The 14,924-nt window shown below is 48.2% G+C and overlaps 2 protein-coding genes and 1 pseudogene across 2 annotated transcripts; 2 read left to right on the top strand and 1 right to left on the bottom strand.

Moving 5' to 3' along the window:
• Positions 1–45: 45 nt before the first annotated feature.
• On the top strand, positions 46–1,715 carry LOC147990734 (uncharacterized; annotated as a pseudogene).
• A 3,436-nt stretch (positions 1,716–5,151) lies between these two features.
• Positions 5,152–7,017, bottom strand: LOC125556314 (uncharacterized). The gene is made up of 3 exons (XM_048719069.2): positions 6,654–7,017; positions 6,384–6,536; positions 5,152–5,904 (listed from the first exon to the last, which is right to left on the bottom strand). Exons 1-3 carry the CDS (start codon positions 6,726–6,728, stop codon positions 5,329–5,331), a joined length of 804 nt encoding a protein of 267 aa, XP_048575026.1. The 5' UTR covers positions 6,729–7,017; the 3' UTR covers positions 5,152–5,328.
• Positions 7,018–7,090: 73 nt separating this feature from the next.
• On the top strand, positions 7,091–8,846 carry LOC125556300 (rubisco accumulation factor 1, chloroplastic-like). Its single transcript, XM_048719063.2, has one exon. It carries the CDS (start codon positions 7,193–7,195, stop codon positions 8,612–8,614), a length of 1,422 nt encoding a protein of 473 aa, XP_048575020.1. The 5' UTR covers positions 7,091–7,192; the 3' UTR covers positions 8,615–8,846.
• Positions 8,847–14,924: the final 6,078 nt, after the last annotated feature.

Here is a 14,924-nt window from a genome sequence, read left to right as displayed (position 1 = left end):
ATTAAAACAGAATCAATCAAGCACTAATTCTCCTCAATTTTATGTAGTTTGGATGATGAGATATGGGAAATAAGGTACCATTTTCAAGGGAGAGACAACTTGGAGAGGACCATTTCTTTGTCAGAAATTACTTTTATGAACATGTTAGCACTGCTAGAGACTGAAGAGGGATATACTGAAGCTGACTACATGTTCTATATGAAAGAAGAAGGAAAGGGGGCAGCAGGAATGCAGGTTATTGACAGTGAAGATAGTGTGGAAGAGATGTTAGACTATTATGCTGAGGAGAAGGTGCTCAACATAACTGTAATTAAGGCTAATGAGCCTAATCCAGGAGAGTTTTATAGGTCAAATATTGTGGAGGAACAAGTGCCTATAAGTAATGTGGGGGATTCCAACATTATTTCTATAGATGAGGCAGGAGTATTGTTCCCTATTGCTGTTGAAGACACAATTGAAGAGTTGTATGCTGTGCCTATTGCTGTTGTAGAGCCAGGTCAAGAGTCTGCATATATTAACACACAACAGAGCATGAATTTGAAGAAAGCAAAGGGCAAAGAGAAAGTACAGGAAGATGTTGGCCCCTCTGATGATGAAGTGTTTGTTGATTTGAACTGCTGTGAGGAGGAAGATGAAATCATTGAGGAGGAAGAGCATGACATAGGTAATGAGGAGGAAGATGAAATCATTGAGAAGCTGAAGCAGAAAAGGAAACAAAGAGAGGATCCCATGCATCACTTTGAAGGAGACACAGAAGTGGAAGAGATGTGTCCAGAGGCAGAGGACTCAGACACAGAACCTGAGACACCTCTTCCTCAAACATTCAAGAAAGTAGGCAAAGCAGGCCCCACTACAAGATCACACCATGAAGCTGACATTGAGGTAATTCCTGATTTCATTCCATCTGATGATTCTGCTTGTTTCCCTGGGGACTATGGCATTAGTGATTCAGATGATGAGTCAGGTCTACCACTCCCTTGTGGAAGGAAGAGTCAAGCCAAGAGGGCCAGGATTAGGATCTGGTATGATGAGAGCAAGCCAGATGCTCATGACCAACTTTGCTTGAGTATGTGCTTCACTGATGTGTATCAGTTTAGAAGAGCACTTAGGAATTTTCATATCATAATCCTTAGAAATTTCCAGTACCATAGGAACTGCAAGGATAGGATCATTGTGCATTGCACAGAAAGGGACAATGGGTGTCCTTTTTTCATGACTACATTCACAATTGCTCATGAGAAGACATTCTGCATCAAGAAGATGCAGTTGTTGCACACTTGTGGTGCACATGGAGAAAAAACCAAAGTGACAGTTGACTGGATGGCTAGAACATGTGAGTAGCAACTGAGAGATAATCCAAGGGCTGGTGTTGATGCAATTTTAAAAGAACAAAGACTAAGTATGGGCTGGAAGTGCCAAAGACCAAGGCCTACAGGGCAAGGTCATTGGCCATTGAAGTGGTGGAAGGTGACATGAAGGGACAATACACAAGGTTTAGGGATTATCTTCAAGCTGTGCTTGATACCAACCCTGGGAGCAGATGCATTGTGACTACCAGAGAGCTTGAGCTCCATCCTAGCCCAAATCCTAGGTTCCACTACATGTTCTACTGTCTGAATGCTTCAAAAGAAGGTTTCTTGAATGGGTGTAGGCCCTTTATAGGTATTATATGTATTCCAAATTACTCCAATTCATTGCCCATATATTGTACTTAATAATGCAATGATTTCACTACCCAATGCTTCAATACAGGTTTAGATGGTTGCTTTATCAAGCTTTCTACTGGGCAACAGATACTTGCAGCCACTGGTAGGGATGGGAATAACAACATATTCCCTATTGCAATTGGTATTGTTGATAAGGAGGACAAGGAAAGTTGGACTTGGTTTCTTAGCCAATTAAGAGCTTGCATTGGAGAGGGGAACAAGTGGGGCACATACACAATCATCTCTGATAGACAGAAGGTATATTTTTCATTTCACAATTGAATAAGCAATTTCTAGAAATAATAATTTGTTATACTTGCTGCAATTGTGAAGTAATATGATTAATAATTTGTAATACTTGCTGCAATTATGAAGTTATATGATTAATAATCTATATAATGACTTAAATAGGGGCTGTTGAATGCAATTCAAGCTGTGTTCCCACACTCACCTCAAAGATATTGTCTTAGACATATCTATGCAAATTTCCAGTCAGCTGGCTTCAGAAGTGAGGAGTTGAAGAAGCATATGGACAATGCTGCATATTCATACACCAAGAATGGTTTTGAGGTTGCAATGAATGAACTGAGAAAGGGGGATAAAGATGCTTGGAAGTGGCTTTGTGATATCCCTAAAGAGACTTGGGCAAGGCATGCTATGGATCACACATGCAAGACAGACCTAGTAGTCAACAATCTTAGTGAAGTATTTAACAAGATGATACTAGATGTGAGGAACAAGCCAATAAGGAGCTGTGTAGATGGATTCAGAACTAAGTTGATGGTTAAGTACCAAGCAGTTAGAGAGAAGACAGAGAAGAGTAAGTGGGAGATAACACCCACTTATATGGAGAAGTTGGAGGAGTCAAAAAAGTACTCAAGGCAATGCACTGCATACATGGCAGGTCCTGGTATTTGGCAAGTCACTAGTGGGGAGTCTACCTACTGTGTGAACCTTGATAAGTGGACCTGTGACTGCAAGAAATGGGACCTATGTGGTTGGCCATGTAACCATGCAGTTTCTGCCATTACAAGAGTGAAGGGACAGCCAGAAGACTATGTGCATGAGTTTTTCAAAAAACCATTGTATAAGGAAACATACAAGCACATCATCTACCCTGTACCAGGGCCTGACTGTTGGCTTAGGACACCAACTGTTGACATAGATCCACCAGTGTTCAAAGAGAAGAAGGGCAGGAAGCAAACAGCTAGGAGGAAGGGGCAATTTGAGGTCCCAACAAAGAAGGATACATCAAGGATGGCAACTATCACCTGCAGCAACTGCAATATGCAGAAACATAGGTACACCTACTGCCCTTAGCACCTGAAGCCTCATCTTCAGGCAAGAAAGGACAAGCACAAGGTATGGAATATGCACACTATTGTCATTGTTTTAATCATTTGATTCATCCTAATTGTTGGGCTATGATGTGTGCTTTCTTAGACAACCAGAACTCACTACCATGGAGCTGGGGGAAGTTCTACTGCTACTGCACAGCCTGCAACCAGTGCACCACCTGCTGCATCTACTAGGGTTAGAAGAACAACTGCTACTGGTCATTCCCAGCCTGCTACATCTACCAGGGGAAGAAAATCAACTGCCACTGGTCATTCCCAGCCTGCTACATCTACCAGGGGAAGAAAATCAACTGCTGCTTCTACTGGTCCTGCCCAGCCTGCTGCTTCTACAAGGCCAAGAAGAACAACTGCTGCTTCTAGAAGGGCAAGCATCACCAGTGATGCTTCTACTACTCCTTCCCAGGCTGCCACAAGAGCTTCAGGTTCAAGCAATGCAGCCAGCAGGAGAGGTGGAAGGCCCTACATGGCACCTAGGGCTGCAACTACAATAGAGGGAGCAACAGTAGGGTCTCAAAAGGAAGAGGTTCCAGAGCACCAGGATGAGGGGTTACTTTTATGCCAGTGGCAACTAGTCAGTGCATAATTTGGCTGTTGTCTTTTGAACCACCTGCCTTAAGTATTTCTAAATTTCAGAAACTATGCCTGAGAACTGCTATGTGTGAACTGCTATGTGTAATCAGTATTTAGCCTGAGAACTGCTATGTATGAACTATGCTTGAGAACTTGTTTGTGTTACCATGCTAAGTTTGAGAACTTGTATGGATGATAACTCTTATGGTTGAGAACATGTTTGTTTCATCAACAATTTACTTTTTTGATTTTATGCTTTTTGCTATTCTATGAGATTTTGGCATTTGATGGTTAGTTTGGAGTGGTGGTTTTGTCGAGCCCGAGCCACCCTAAAGCCTAAATGATAGGTTGAGTGGCTTTGTCGAGCCAAAGCCACCTTGAAGACTAAATGATGGTTTCGGTGGTTTTGTCGAGCCCAAGGCACTCTAAAGCCTAAATGATAGGTTTAGGGTGGTTTTGTCGAGCCCGAGCCACCCTAAAGCCTGAATGATAGGTTTAGGGTGGCTTTGTCGAGCCCAAGCCACCCTAAAGCCTAAATGAGCCTAAATGATAGGTTTAGGGTGTTTTTGTCGAGCCCAAGCCACCTTGAAGATTTAATGGTGGTTTGGGTGGTTTTGTCGAGCCCAAGCCACCATACAACCTAAATGATAGGTTTAGGGTGGCTTTGTCGAGCCCAAGCCACCCTAAAGCCTAAATGATTGTTTTAGTTGGCTTGGGTTAAAATTCAGTTTAGTTAAAATTCAGAGCCAATTAAGGAGGACAAGGAAAGTTGGACTTGGTTTCTTAGCCAATTAAAAGCCTACCTAACACCATTAATCTATTTCCTACCTACCAGCCACCATTTCTACTATATAAGGCACCCCCCAATTGCCACACACAACATTCAAACCCAAACACAATCACTTCTCCTCCCCCCAGCCGCCAGAGCAAACCCTTTGAGAGATGGATCTTGGAGAGGTTGTCGATGAAGAAGAACAGGTGCCCAGGGCCAGGCGTAGAGAGGCAAGAAGGAGGGAGAGAAGGCAACTAGCTCAGCGGATCCTTGCAGCACGCAACCGCAAAGACATGGAGCAGTTCGTGGAGGCATTCCCAGTTGGCTCCAACCCTACTGATGATGATATCATCTACTGGGCAAGGAGGAGGGCCAATTTCCATCCTTTTCAGGTTACTAGGATGAGGTGGAGTAGGATTCTGTACCTAGATGAATGATATGTTAAGTTTCACTGCTCCTAGATCTATCTTGCTATCTATCTATGTATCAAATCAGTTGATGAGTGCAATGTAATAAATCCTAGATGGTGAGTGCACTATGCATATTTTTGGATTATTAGGATTATGTACCCTATAGGTTAAATGCATATCTTTGTGCTTTATGTGATCAACAATTTACATCATGTAAGCATTTGCCCAATGGCCATGCCCAGTTGGTCTTGACCATTCACCATGTAGTCCAAAGAAGCAGATTCATAATAGCATAGCTCTTACTATAGAAAGCTAACAACATTACATAACTGGGGTAGTTTTGCAGCTAGTCATTACATACATTACATAAATTAACTGGAGGTAGTTTTGCAGATAAACATCACAGTCATTACATAACTAGGGGATTCCCAAAATATACAACCTCAAGGCCAGCTATATTGTTCCAAGGCCACATATTAGCTTAACATAACTGAGGTGATGAACAACATTGTTCACTCATCAAGGATTGACTTGATCTTGGCAAGCTTGTCCTTGTTGCCATGACCAGCTTTCATAAGATCACCCACCAGAAACTCCAGCTTCTTCTTCTCCTCTATCAGCCAGTCCCTCTCTTTCTTCATCTCATCCCTCTCCTTCCTTGTGTTCCTAATGATCTTCCCCTGAGACCTAAGAATGCACTTCATCTCCTTCAGCTCCTGAGCCAGCTTCTCCATCTGCTTCATCTTGCCAAAGTCAGCACTATACTTCTCCTTGCTGATAGCTAGCTTCTCCATGTCCTTGTCCACATCCATCTGCTTCTGCTTGAACTCTTCATCACTCATGACCCTGTTGTTCTGATCTGCCCAATCAAACATCTTGGTGACTTCCTCAACCAGCTGACTGTACTGATCCCCAAGTGTATCCAACTGCTTGTTCACCTTGTCCAACTCTTTCTTATACTTAGCATGGTCAATCACTCTGCCATAATTCTCCTCATGAAACATCTCCCATATCTTCTCCAAACATCTTTGCAGAATAGAAGGCCATGGGGCATCAACCCACTGAGCAACTCCACAGTCAATACCATCCTGCATCAAGTATTAGAAAACAAAGATGCTAACTTCAAAAATAAAATAGATGAGATATCCAGTGATTCAGTCATACTTGCAGATACAATAGACATTCAGGAAACTTCAAGTTCAAATCAATGTCCTAAACATGTTTCATTTACTCAATTTACTGACACAAACTGATGCTTGCAAAATCACTGTTAAAAACATGTTTCATCAACTAGAGACAGTCCAAAATGACTGAATTTACTGAATTTACTGCAGACTAACTACCACTAACACAATTAACTGAATTTACTGACAGCAACTACAGACAGTCCAAATTTACTACATACTAACTACCAAATTTACTGCAAACAGTGCAAATTTACTGCATACAAACTAACATTTGATTGTTGCAACTGCAGATAGTCCAAATTAACTGAATTTACTGCAGACTAACTACCATTAACACAGTTAACTGAATCTGCAGACTAACTACCACTGAATTTACTGACCTGAGGAACAACACATCCATAGAACCTCCTCCCAGTGTCCCTTCCTTCAAATGCAACATATTTCATGCATGGGGCCAAGTGCAGTCTACATGTGATGCTTGCATCTGCAACTCTACCACAGAAGGATGCATCTATAGTGGTGCCAGGGTTCGCCTGCATTGTAGCACACTAGTGAACCACAGAAAAGATAGGAACTGCTCCAAACATGGTCTTAAATCGAAGAACACTTGAACCCTAACCCCAACCCTAGGTGCAAAGCAGATATCTTACCCAGTGCTGCTCCAGATCCATGCCGAGCAGCTCCTCCTCATCGCTGCTCTCCTCTCCATCCTTCCACGACGACATCTTCTACGGCGGGGAGGGAACCGTGCCTCCGGCGGCGGCAACAGGGGACAGAGCAGAGGGGTGAGAGTGAGAGAGTGTGCGAGTGGAGTGGAGTGTGAGCGGCGGGGAGTGGGGGCTCTGTTTTGTACCGCGTGCCCTAACGGCCGTCAACCCACTCGCCGTCTGGCCTCGCCCACGTGGCACCTGACGGGTGGGCCAGCCTAGTCAGAAATCGTGTTAACTGCGGCAAACCGGTCATTTGTTTTTATTGAGAAAATTTACAAGTCAAGTGATGGATTTTTGGGACGCGCAACAAATATGATGGCAATTGGATGCTTCAACTTCAAATATGATGGTTTTTTGCAATTCACTCGAATCAACACTTAACCGAACCCCGTTCCTCTGCCATTCCCTCCCCGAGACGAGAGCAGATGAGATAAGCTCCCCTGCTTCCTCTGCGCTCCTCCCTTCACCTTATCACCACCATGCTCTCCGTCTCCCACCCCCACCCGGCGGCCTCTACCGGCCCGCGCCACCGCAAGCCCCTCTCCACCGCCCACCACCGCCGGCGTCGATGCACCTACACCATCGCCGCACTCATCCTCCCCGGAGGCGGTGGACCCCGGGGCAGCCCCCCGAACGGCGGCAAGCTCATCCTCCCCGGCAGCGGCGGAGGCGGCGGGGGCCGCGGAGGGGGAGGCGGCGGTGGAATGCTCCCCCGCACCCCGCCACCGACGGCCCCGCCGGGCCAGCTGTACCAGCCCTTCCACCCGCCGCCTAACCCCCTGCCCGAGACTTACCGCAACCTCGACCTCACTGAGCGCCTCGCCGTGCTCCGCGACCGCATGGGCCGCTGGTACGAGTACGCGCCCCTCATCTCCTCCCTCTCCCGCGAGGGCTTCACCCCGGCCTCCATCGAGGAGGCCACCGGCATGTCCGGCGTCGAGCAAAACCGCCTCGTCGTCGCCTCCCAGGTCCGCGACTCCCTCATCTCCGACGACTTCCCCGACGATCTCCTACACTACTTCGACTCCTACGGCGGGCCCGACCTCCTGTACGAGCTCCGCTTCCTCAACGCCCGCCAGCGCATCGTCGCCACCAAGCACACCATCGAGAGGCGCCTCGAGTCCAAGGGCGTGCGCGAGCTCGCGCGCTCTATGAAGGACTTCCCGCAGCGCCGCGGCGACGAAGGATGGGACGCCTTCGACAGGCACTCCGCCGGCGACTGCCTCGCGTACGCGCGCTTCCGGCTGTCGCGGGAGGCCATCGCCAACGAGGACCGCATCCCCGAGCTGGAGCGCTCGCTCGACGTGGTCGAGACCGAGTCGGCCAGGGCGCGGGTGGAGCTCGAGATTGAGAGGGCCATCAAGAAGGCCGCCGGAGAGGAGGTGGAGGAGCTCGAGGCCGAAATCGACGCACGGCCCGCGGTGCCGGTGGTGCGGCTCATGTACGGCGAGATCTCCGAGGCGTCCATCGTGCTGCTGCTGCCGGTTGTAAAAGAAACAGACGGCGTCAAGGCCGTGGACCTCGCGCCGAGGAGGAGCCAGACGGACGCGGACCTCGGCATCGTGGAGGTGGACAAGGGGTGGGCGCGCTGGGCGGTGCTGCCGGGCTGGGCCCCAGTCATGGCGGTGGCCGACGAGGCGGTGGTGATCGAGTTGGCGGACGGGCGGGTGCTGCCGTGGCGGTCGGCGGAGAACGAGAGAGTGCTGGTGGTGGCCGACCGGAAACGGAAGGAGGTGGTGGACGAGGGGATATACGTGCTGGAGAAGGGAGGGAAGCTGGTGGTGGAGAGGGGCAAGAAGTTGTTGGAGGAAGGCATTAGCCAGGCCGCCGCGGAGGTGGTGACCGTCGTCCGGCCACCCAAAGACGAGGAAGACATCATCGTCGGCGACGAGTGGGACTAAAGAGTTTTAGAGAGGATTTTTGGCACATGCTTCCGTTTTCGTTTTCGTTTGGTAAAAAAGTTTCCCTGCTTCTCTTCACAGCAGTACATGAATAAGAGAATGCAATCCTCCTTTGTTCTGCAAGTCGTAGGAAAATTGGCATGTGCAGTGCTTTAGTATTAAACAGGTGCAGTGCTTTAGATGCTGCTACTGCTGTCAGTGCTTATATTTGCTGAAATCAGCTGGTTAGATACACGCATATTATTCTTAGGGAGAAGTACATTTTTTGTCCCTTAACTTTATCGATAGTTTTGAAATAGTCCCTCAACTTCAAAACCAGTAAAACCTAATCTCTCAATTGTTGAAACCGAATATTTTTCGTTCCTTAGATTACTTTGGTGGTTTTGAGCTAATGTGGCATGGATTTGACAGTTGACCTCGCCACATCATTGTCCACCTCACATTCGTCTTCTCCCCCCCCCTCCGCTCTAACTTAGAGCGGGAGACACTGGGGCTAGCAGTAGAAGACCGAGAAGAGAGGTGGTGCTCAGCAATACTGTAACACCCACAATGCGGCTATATCTCCCACGTGTCGCGGCACGACTTAGAGGCATAGCCGCATGGTAGGCTTGTCGCAAGAGGGGTAATCTTCCCACATCCCATGTACTGAATAAGAAAGGGATAAAGAGTTGGCTTACAATCGCCACTTCACACAATACATAAAATAATCCATACATCAGCCAAGGTATAATCAAAGGTCCGACTACGGAACCAAAATAAAAGAAGACAACCCCAAAAGCTAGATCCCCGATCGTCCCAACTAGGCACCACTACTGATCATCCGGAAAAGACACATAACAACGGCCAAGATCTTCATCGAGCTCCCACTTGAGCTCGGTTGCGTCACCTGCACTGGTATCATCGGCACCTGCAACTGTTTGGAAGTATCTGTGAGTCACGAGGACTCAGCAATCTTACACACGCGAGATCAAGACTATTTAAGCTTATGGGTAGGGAAGGATAGTGAGGTGGAGTTGCAGCAAGCACTAAGCATATATGGTGGCTAACTTACGCAAATAAGAGCGAGAAAAGAAGCAACGCAACGGTCGTGAACTAGAAGTGATCCTGAAACTACTTACGTTCAAGCATAACACAAGAACCGTGTTCACTTCCCGGACTCCGCCGAGAAGAGACCATCACGGCTACAAATGTGGTTGATTCATTTTAATTAAGTTAAGTGTCAAGTTCTCTACAACCGGACATTAACAAATTCTCATCTGCCACATAACCGCGGGCATAACTTTTGAAAGTTCAAACCCCGCAGGGGTGTCCCAACTTAGCCCATCACAAGCTCTCACGGTCAACGAAGGATATTCCTTCTCCCGGGAAGACCCAATCAGTCTCGGAATCCCAGTTACAAGACATTTCGAAAATGGTAAAACAAGACCAGCAAAACCGCCTGAATGTGCCGACAAATCCCGATAGGAGCTGCACATATCTTGTTCTCAGGGCACACCGGATGCGCAAGACGTCGGGTTGGCATAGACCCTGGTTGCCCAGGGGGCGCCGCCCAGGTTGGACCAACACTTAGAGAAGCACTGGCCTAGGGGGTTAAAATAAAGATGACCCTCGGGAGCGCGACTCCCAAGGGAAAAGTAGGTGGTGGTGAGGCAAATGGTAAAACCAAGGTTGGGCCTTGCTGGAGGAGTTTTATTCAAAGCGAACTGTCAAGGGGTTCCCATAACACCCAACCGCGTAAGGAACGCAAAATCAATAAACATAACACCGGTATGACGGAAACTAGGGCGGCAAGAGTGGAACAAACCACCAGGCATAAGGCCGAGCCTTCCACCCTTTACCAAGTATATAGATGCATTAATTAAATAAGAGATAATAATGATATCCCAACAATATCCATGTTCCAACATGGAACAAACTTCGGCTTCACCTGCAACTAGCAACGCTATAAAAGGGGCCGAGCAAAAGCGGTAACATAGCCAAACAACGGTTTGCTAGAAAATGTGGGTTAGAGGCTTGACTTGGCAATATGGGAGGCATGATAGCAAGTGGTAGGTAGTGCGATATAACAATAGAGCGAACAACTAGCAAAGCAAAGATAGAAGTGATTTCGAGGGTATGGTCATCTTGCCTGCAATGTACTCAGAGTTGTCGAAAGCTTGATCCTCGAAAGCGTACTCAACAGGTTCCTCGTTCACGTACTCGTCTCCCGGATCTACCCAAGGCAAGAACACAATCAATGGAACAATAATCAATCACGGTGCAATGCACAAGCAACATGATGCAATACATGGCATGATATGCGAGATGTGATATGCAATGCATATGCGTGCTTCGGAAGGGAAAGAATGATCAATACATTAACTTGGAAAACCAAGTATGCCGCTGAAAAGATGAGGTGATTTCGGTCGAAATCGATATAGAGATCACCGGAAGCGGATGCACGGTTTGCAAATGGCAAGCAAAACAAGGATGACGCAAAACTGTGATTAACAGCACGATGCCACCTAGAATGCAACAAGAAACTAAGCTACTACACTCCAACATAGCAACAAAGCATATGGCAGTGATGCACAAGAGATGCTTGACAAAACATGAACATTGAGCTATGGCTAAAACACACCAGAACAGGTTCAAACAAGCATGACAAAAGTGCAAAAGATATCAGCTTCACAAACTTAGTGAAAATACTAACATGTCAAAATAACATCAGGAAGCAAAGTTTAGAGCAAGCAAACAAAATGCTACAGGAACATATCATAGCAAAACAAGGCATGGCATGATTGTACTAAATGCATAGATCAAACTTCCCTTACTGATCGTGAGCCAAAAAGGCACAGAAGATATGTTGGCACCCATGTAAACATAGCAAGTTTTATTAACAGTTTCAGACTTGGCAGAAAAACAGAGCATGGCATAAACAGATTTGTGAAGGCAACTTTGCGAGCTCATGTCACTCACCACAAAGTATTGCATGACAATATAAGCATACCAATAGCAAGATGACATGTTCATGAAGCTAACCATGGCAAGATCAAGTTAATGGGATGCATGGATCACTAACAACAACCATGGCAAAATTGATTAACACGTTAACATTCTGCCTGGAACATTTTATAGCAAAAGTAGAGCAAGAACAAGACATGCTAGAGCACTCCATAATTGTAAACAGGGGCATTGATGGATAGAGCATAACCACATGTTCAAAACACCCTTACTTAAGTATCCCAAAATAAGCATGGATCACTATGTCGCATCAAGTTTACATGGCATAAAAAATAACAACAGGAAAAATACTTAGCAAAATGCTAAGTCCCTGAAAACAGCAACATCATGAAGCCTAGTTTGCATGCTTGTGCTAGTCACCATATTGATCACAAAAATACAAGACAAGCACCTCTGTAAAGATGGCATGATGTAGTTCAAAGCACATGTAGACCTCATACTCATACGATGCACACATCAAATGCAACAAAAATGACAAAACCTCATGGTCTGGTAATCACCAGCAGCTAACATTTTATAGCACTCTTTCATCAATGAAAATGGCATCATAACAGACAGTAACATGCATGTAAATGCTTCTAACATGAAGAGCTCAATGTGATAAACAATTTGACATATCATATGCATGATTTGGACCCACGGACACCGAGATATGATGCGATGAAGGAGGCATAAAAATATTAGGGACTGGAAAAGACAGTGGAAAATCATACCCCGTGGACGAAAAACTGGACGGAGCCGAGCGGGATAGCGGGATCCCGGACGCGGGCGACACCGTTTGGATCGGGGAACGACGACGTCCAGGGACGGAGGACTCCCGACGGCTGGGCAGCCGGCGGCCATGGCGGTTCCGGCGACGGAGAGCCGCTCCGGCGAGGGGAGGAGACCGGATATGGCGAGGCGGAGGGGCCGGCGAGGCGGACGACGGCTGGCTGGGCGATGCGGGGGCGCAGCGGGAGGTTCGTCGGCGGGAGGAGCGAGGCGCGCTCGGGCGGCGCGAAGGCTTCGGGGAGCCGGGCGGTGCGGGCGGCGACGACCGGGCCCGGCGGGCCTGCTCCGGGCTCGCGGGCTCGCGCGGTGGGGGGGGGGGGGACGGCGGCAACACGTGGTGCCTCTGGGTTGGCCGCGGGAGACGGCGGAGCTGAGGTGGCACGACGGGATTGGCTGGAGCGATGTGGAGGGCGGACATGTCCGGCGGCGGAGGAAGAAACGTCCGGCGGCGCGAGGGGAGCGGTGCTAGGGTTTGGACTGCGCGAAAAATTCAGAGGGGATCACATATATATAGGTAGAGGGAGGTAGGAATGTCCAAATGAGGTGTAGTTTTCGCCCACACGATCGTGATCCGATGATGGAGGACATGGAGAAGGTTTAGATGGGTTATTGGGCCGTTTTGGAGGGGTGTTGGGCTGCAACACAAAGAGGCTTTTGCGGTTATCCGGTTAACCGTTGGAGCATCAAACGGCCTCCAAATGGAACGAAATTTGATAGGCGGTCTACCGGTGGTGTACCAAGGCCACTTGGCAAATATTGGTCCATTACGAGAACGTTTAACACCCGCTCATGAAAAGAGACAAGAGGGGTGCGCCGGTGCACGTGGGAGTGTTGGGTTGCGAAACGGACAATGGGGAAAATGCTCGGATGCATGAGACGAACACGAATGCAAATGCGATGCACATGATGAAATGATATGAAATGCATGACATGAACAAAAAGAAAAACAAAGACAAAACCCAACCACGAAGGGAATATCGTAATTTAAAGCCGAAAATGGAAAGAGTCGGAGTTACAAATATGGCAAGTTGTATCCGGGGCGTTACAAATACTCGCTGCAATCTGGTGAATGCGGCACCAATATGCGTCACCTCCCCCACGGCCATCGACAAGCTGAGCACGCTGGTAGGCCATGGGCCTACGGCGCCGCCCATAAGTCGTCGTACCATAGCCCCATGGCACGCAACCACCACGACCACTTCGTCGCTCACCTGCCGACATCGGGGTCGTGGACACTGGGAGGGCCGTGGCGCAGTTACAACAGCGGGTACGGCGACGACCCCGGCAGTATGGCACGGCATAGATGCATGGCCGACGCCCGGAGCACGCCCGCCTCGCCGTGCGTCACAAAGCGCGCAACGCCGACAGTACCTCGTCGAACGGTTGAAGCGCTCGCAATCATGTGACGGCGCACGTGTGTGCCTGCTCAACATGGTAATGGCCGCGTGTGGGCCTACTCGATGGGGTGGGAGAAGAGGTACGGCTCCCCATAGCAAGGTTCATAGCACTGGACGAGCACTGGCAGGCTGGCAGCGTCGGGTCCCCAACATTAGGTGGCCGAACAACTTGTAGAAGGCAGGGCCGTCGGACGAACTTCGGATCAGCGCACAGAGACTTCTCGGTGAAGACGACCGGCCATGGCGATGGGTGCGCACGAAGAACGGGAGCACGTCCTCCACGGAGAAGCGCGGCCGCGCGTCGTCCTCGCCGCACGCCACCAGCATGGCCGCGACCACGCCGCCGGCGCCAGAGCCTGTGGCAAATGGGTGTGGCAGTTTGCACATCTCGAACTACAGCAAGAACCTTGACTCATCGACCATGCACACCAGCTCCACCCAGCTCTCCATGTCTCTGCAAATCCTGCTCTTCCGGTCCCGTTTGAATCCAGTTCCAAAGATCAGAGCATCAGGAGGCCAACGCGCCCATGCAGCAGGTGCCTACGAGTGTGCACATCGCATGCATAGGAAAACAAAACGAAGATGGGAAGTGAGAGAGAAAGAAAATGATGAGGTGGTAGTCAACTCAAAATACCAGGGTTAATACCATGCCATGTCATCAACGAAACCATCAGAAGCGGTAAGAGGGACTAAAGTTATCCGGTTTGAAAAATTGAGGGACCAAGATGTGTTGGTTTTGAAGTTGAGGGACCATTTCTATACTATCGAAAGAATTAAGGGACGAAAAATATACTTTAGTCTGAATACTTCCATCTTATGTATCCGGACGAGTATTTGAGTCCCTTAGTCTGAATCAAAAGATGAGATGGGGAACAATGATATTGCTCGTATTAAGGAGGCTGAACGGATTCAGCGGTTCAGACACATATGCCACTCCTTAATGTTAGCTCTAAGATTTTGACCAAAGTTGCTACGAGTAGGTTAAACTCGATAGTTGACCATGTTGTCCGTCCATCTCAAACGTCCTTCATTCAAGGACGGAATATACTAGGGGTGTGTTTGGTTGTCTGCATATGGCTCAGCCTGGCCCGCACGGGAAGAAATTGGCTCGTTTGGTTGCCTGCGTTTACTGTGTGGCC

Source organism: Triticum urartu, chromosome 1A (genome assembly GCF_056163025.1).
Source record: "Triticum urartu cultivar PI428250 chromosome 1A, HENAU_Tu73, whole genome shotgun sequence".
Classification (NCBI taxonomy): domain Eukaryota; kingdom Viridiplantae; phylum Streptophyta; class Magnoliopsida; order Poales; family Poaceae; genus Triticum; species Triticum urartu.
The sequence above is the reverse complement of the archived record's forward strand: the minus strand, read 5'-3'. Positions and strand labels throughout refer to the sequence as shown.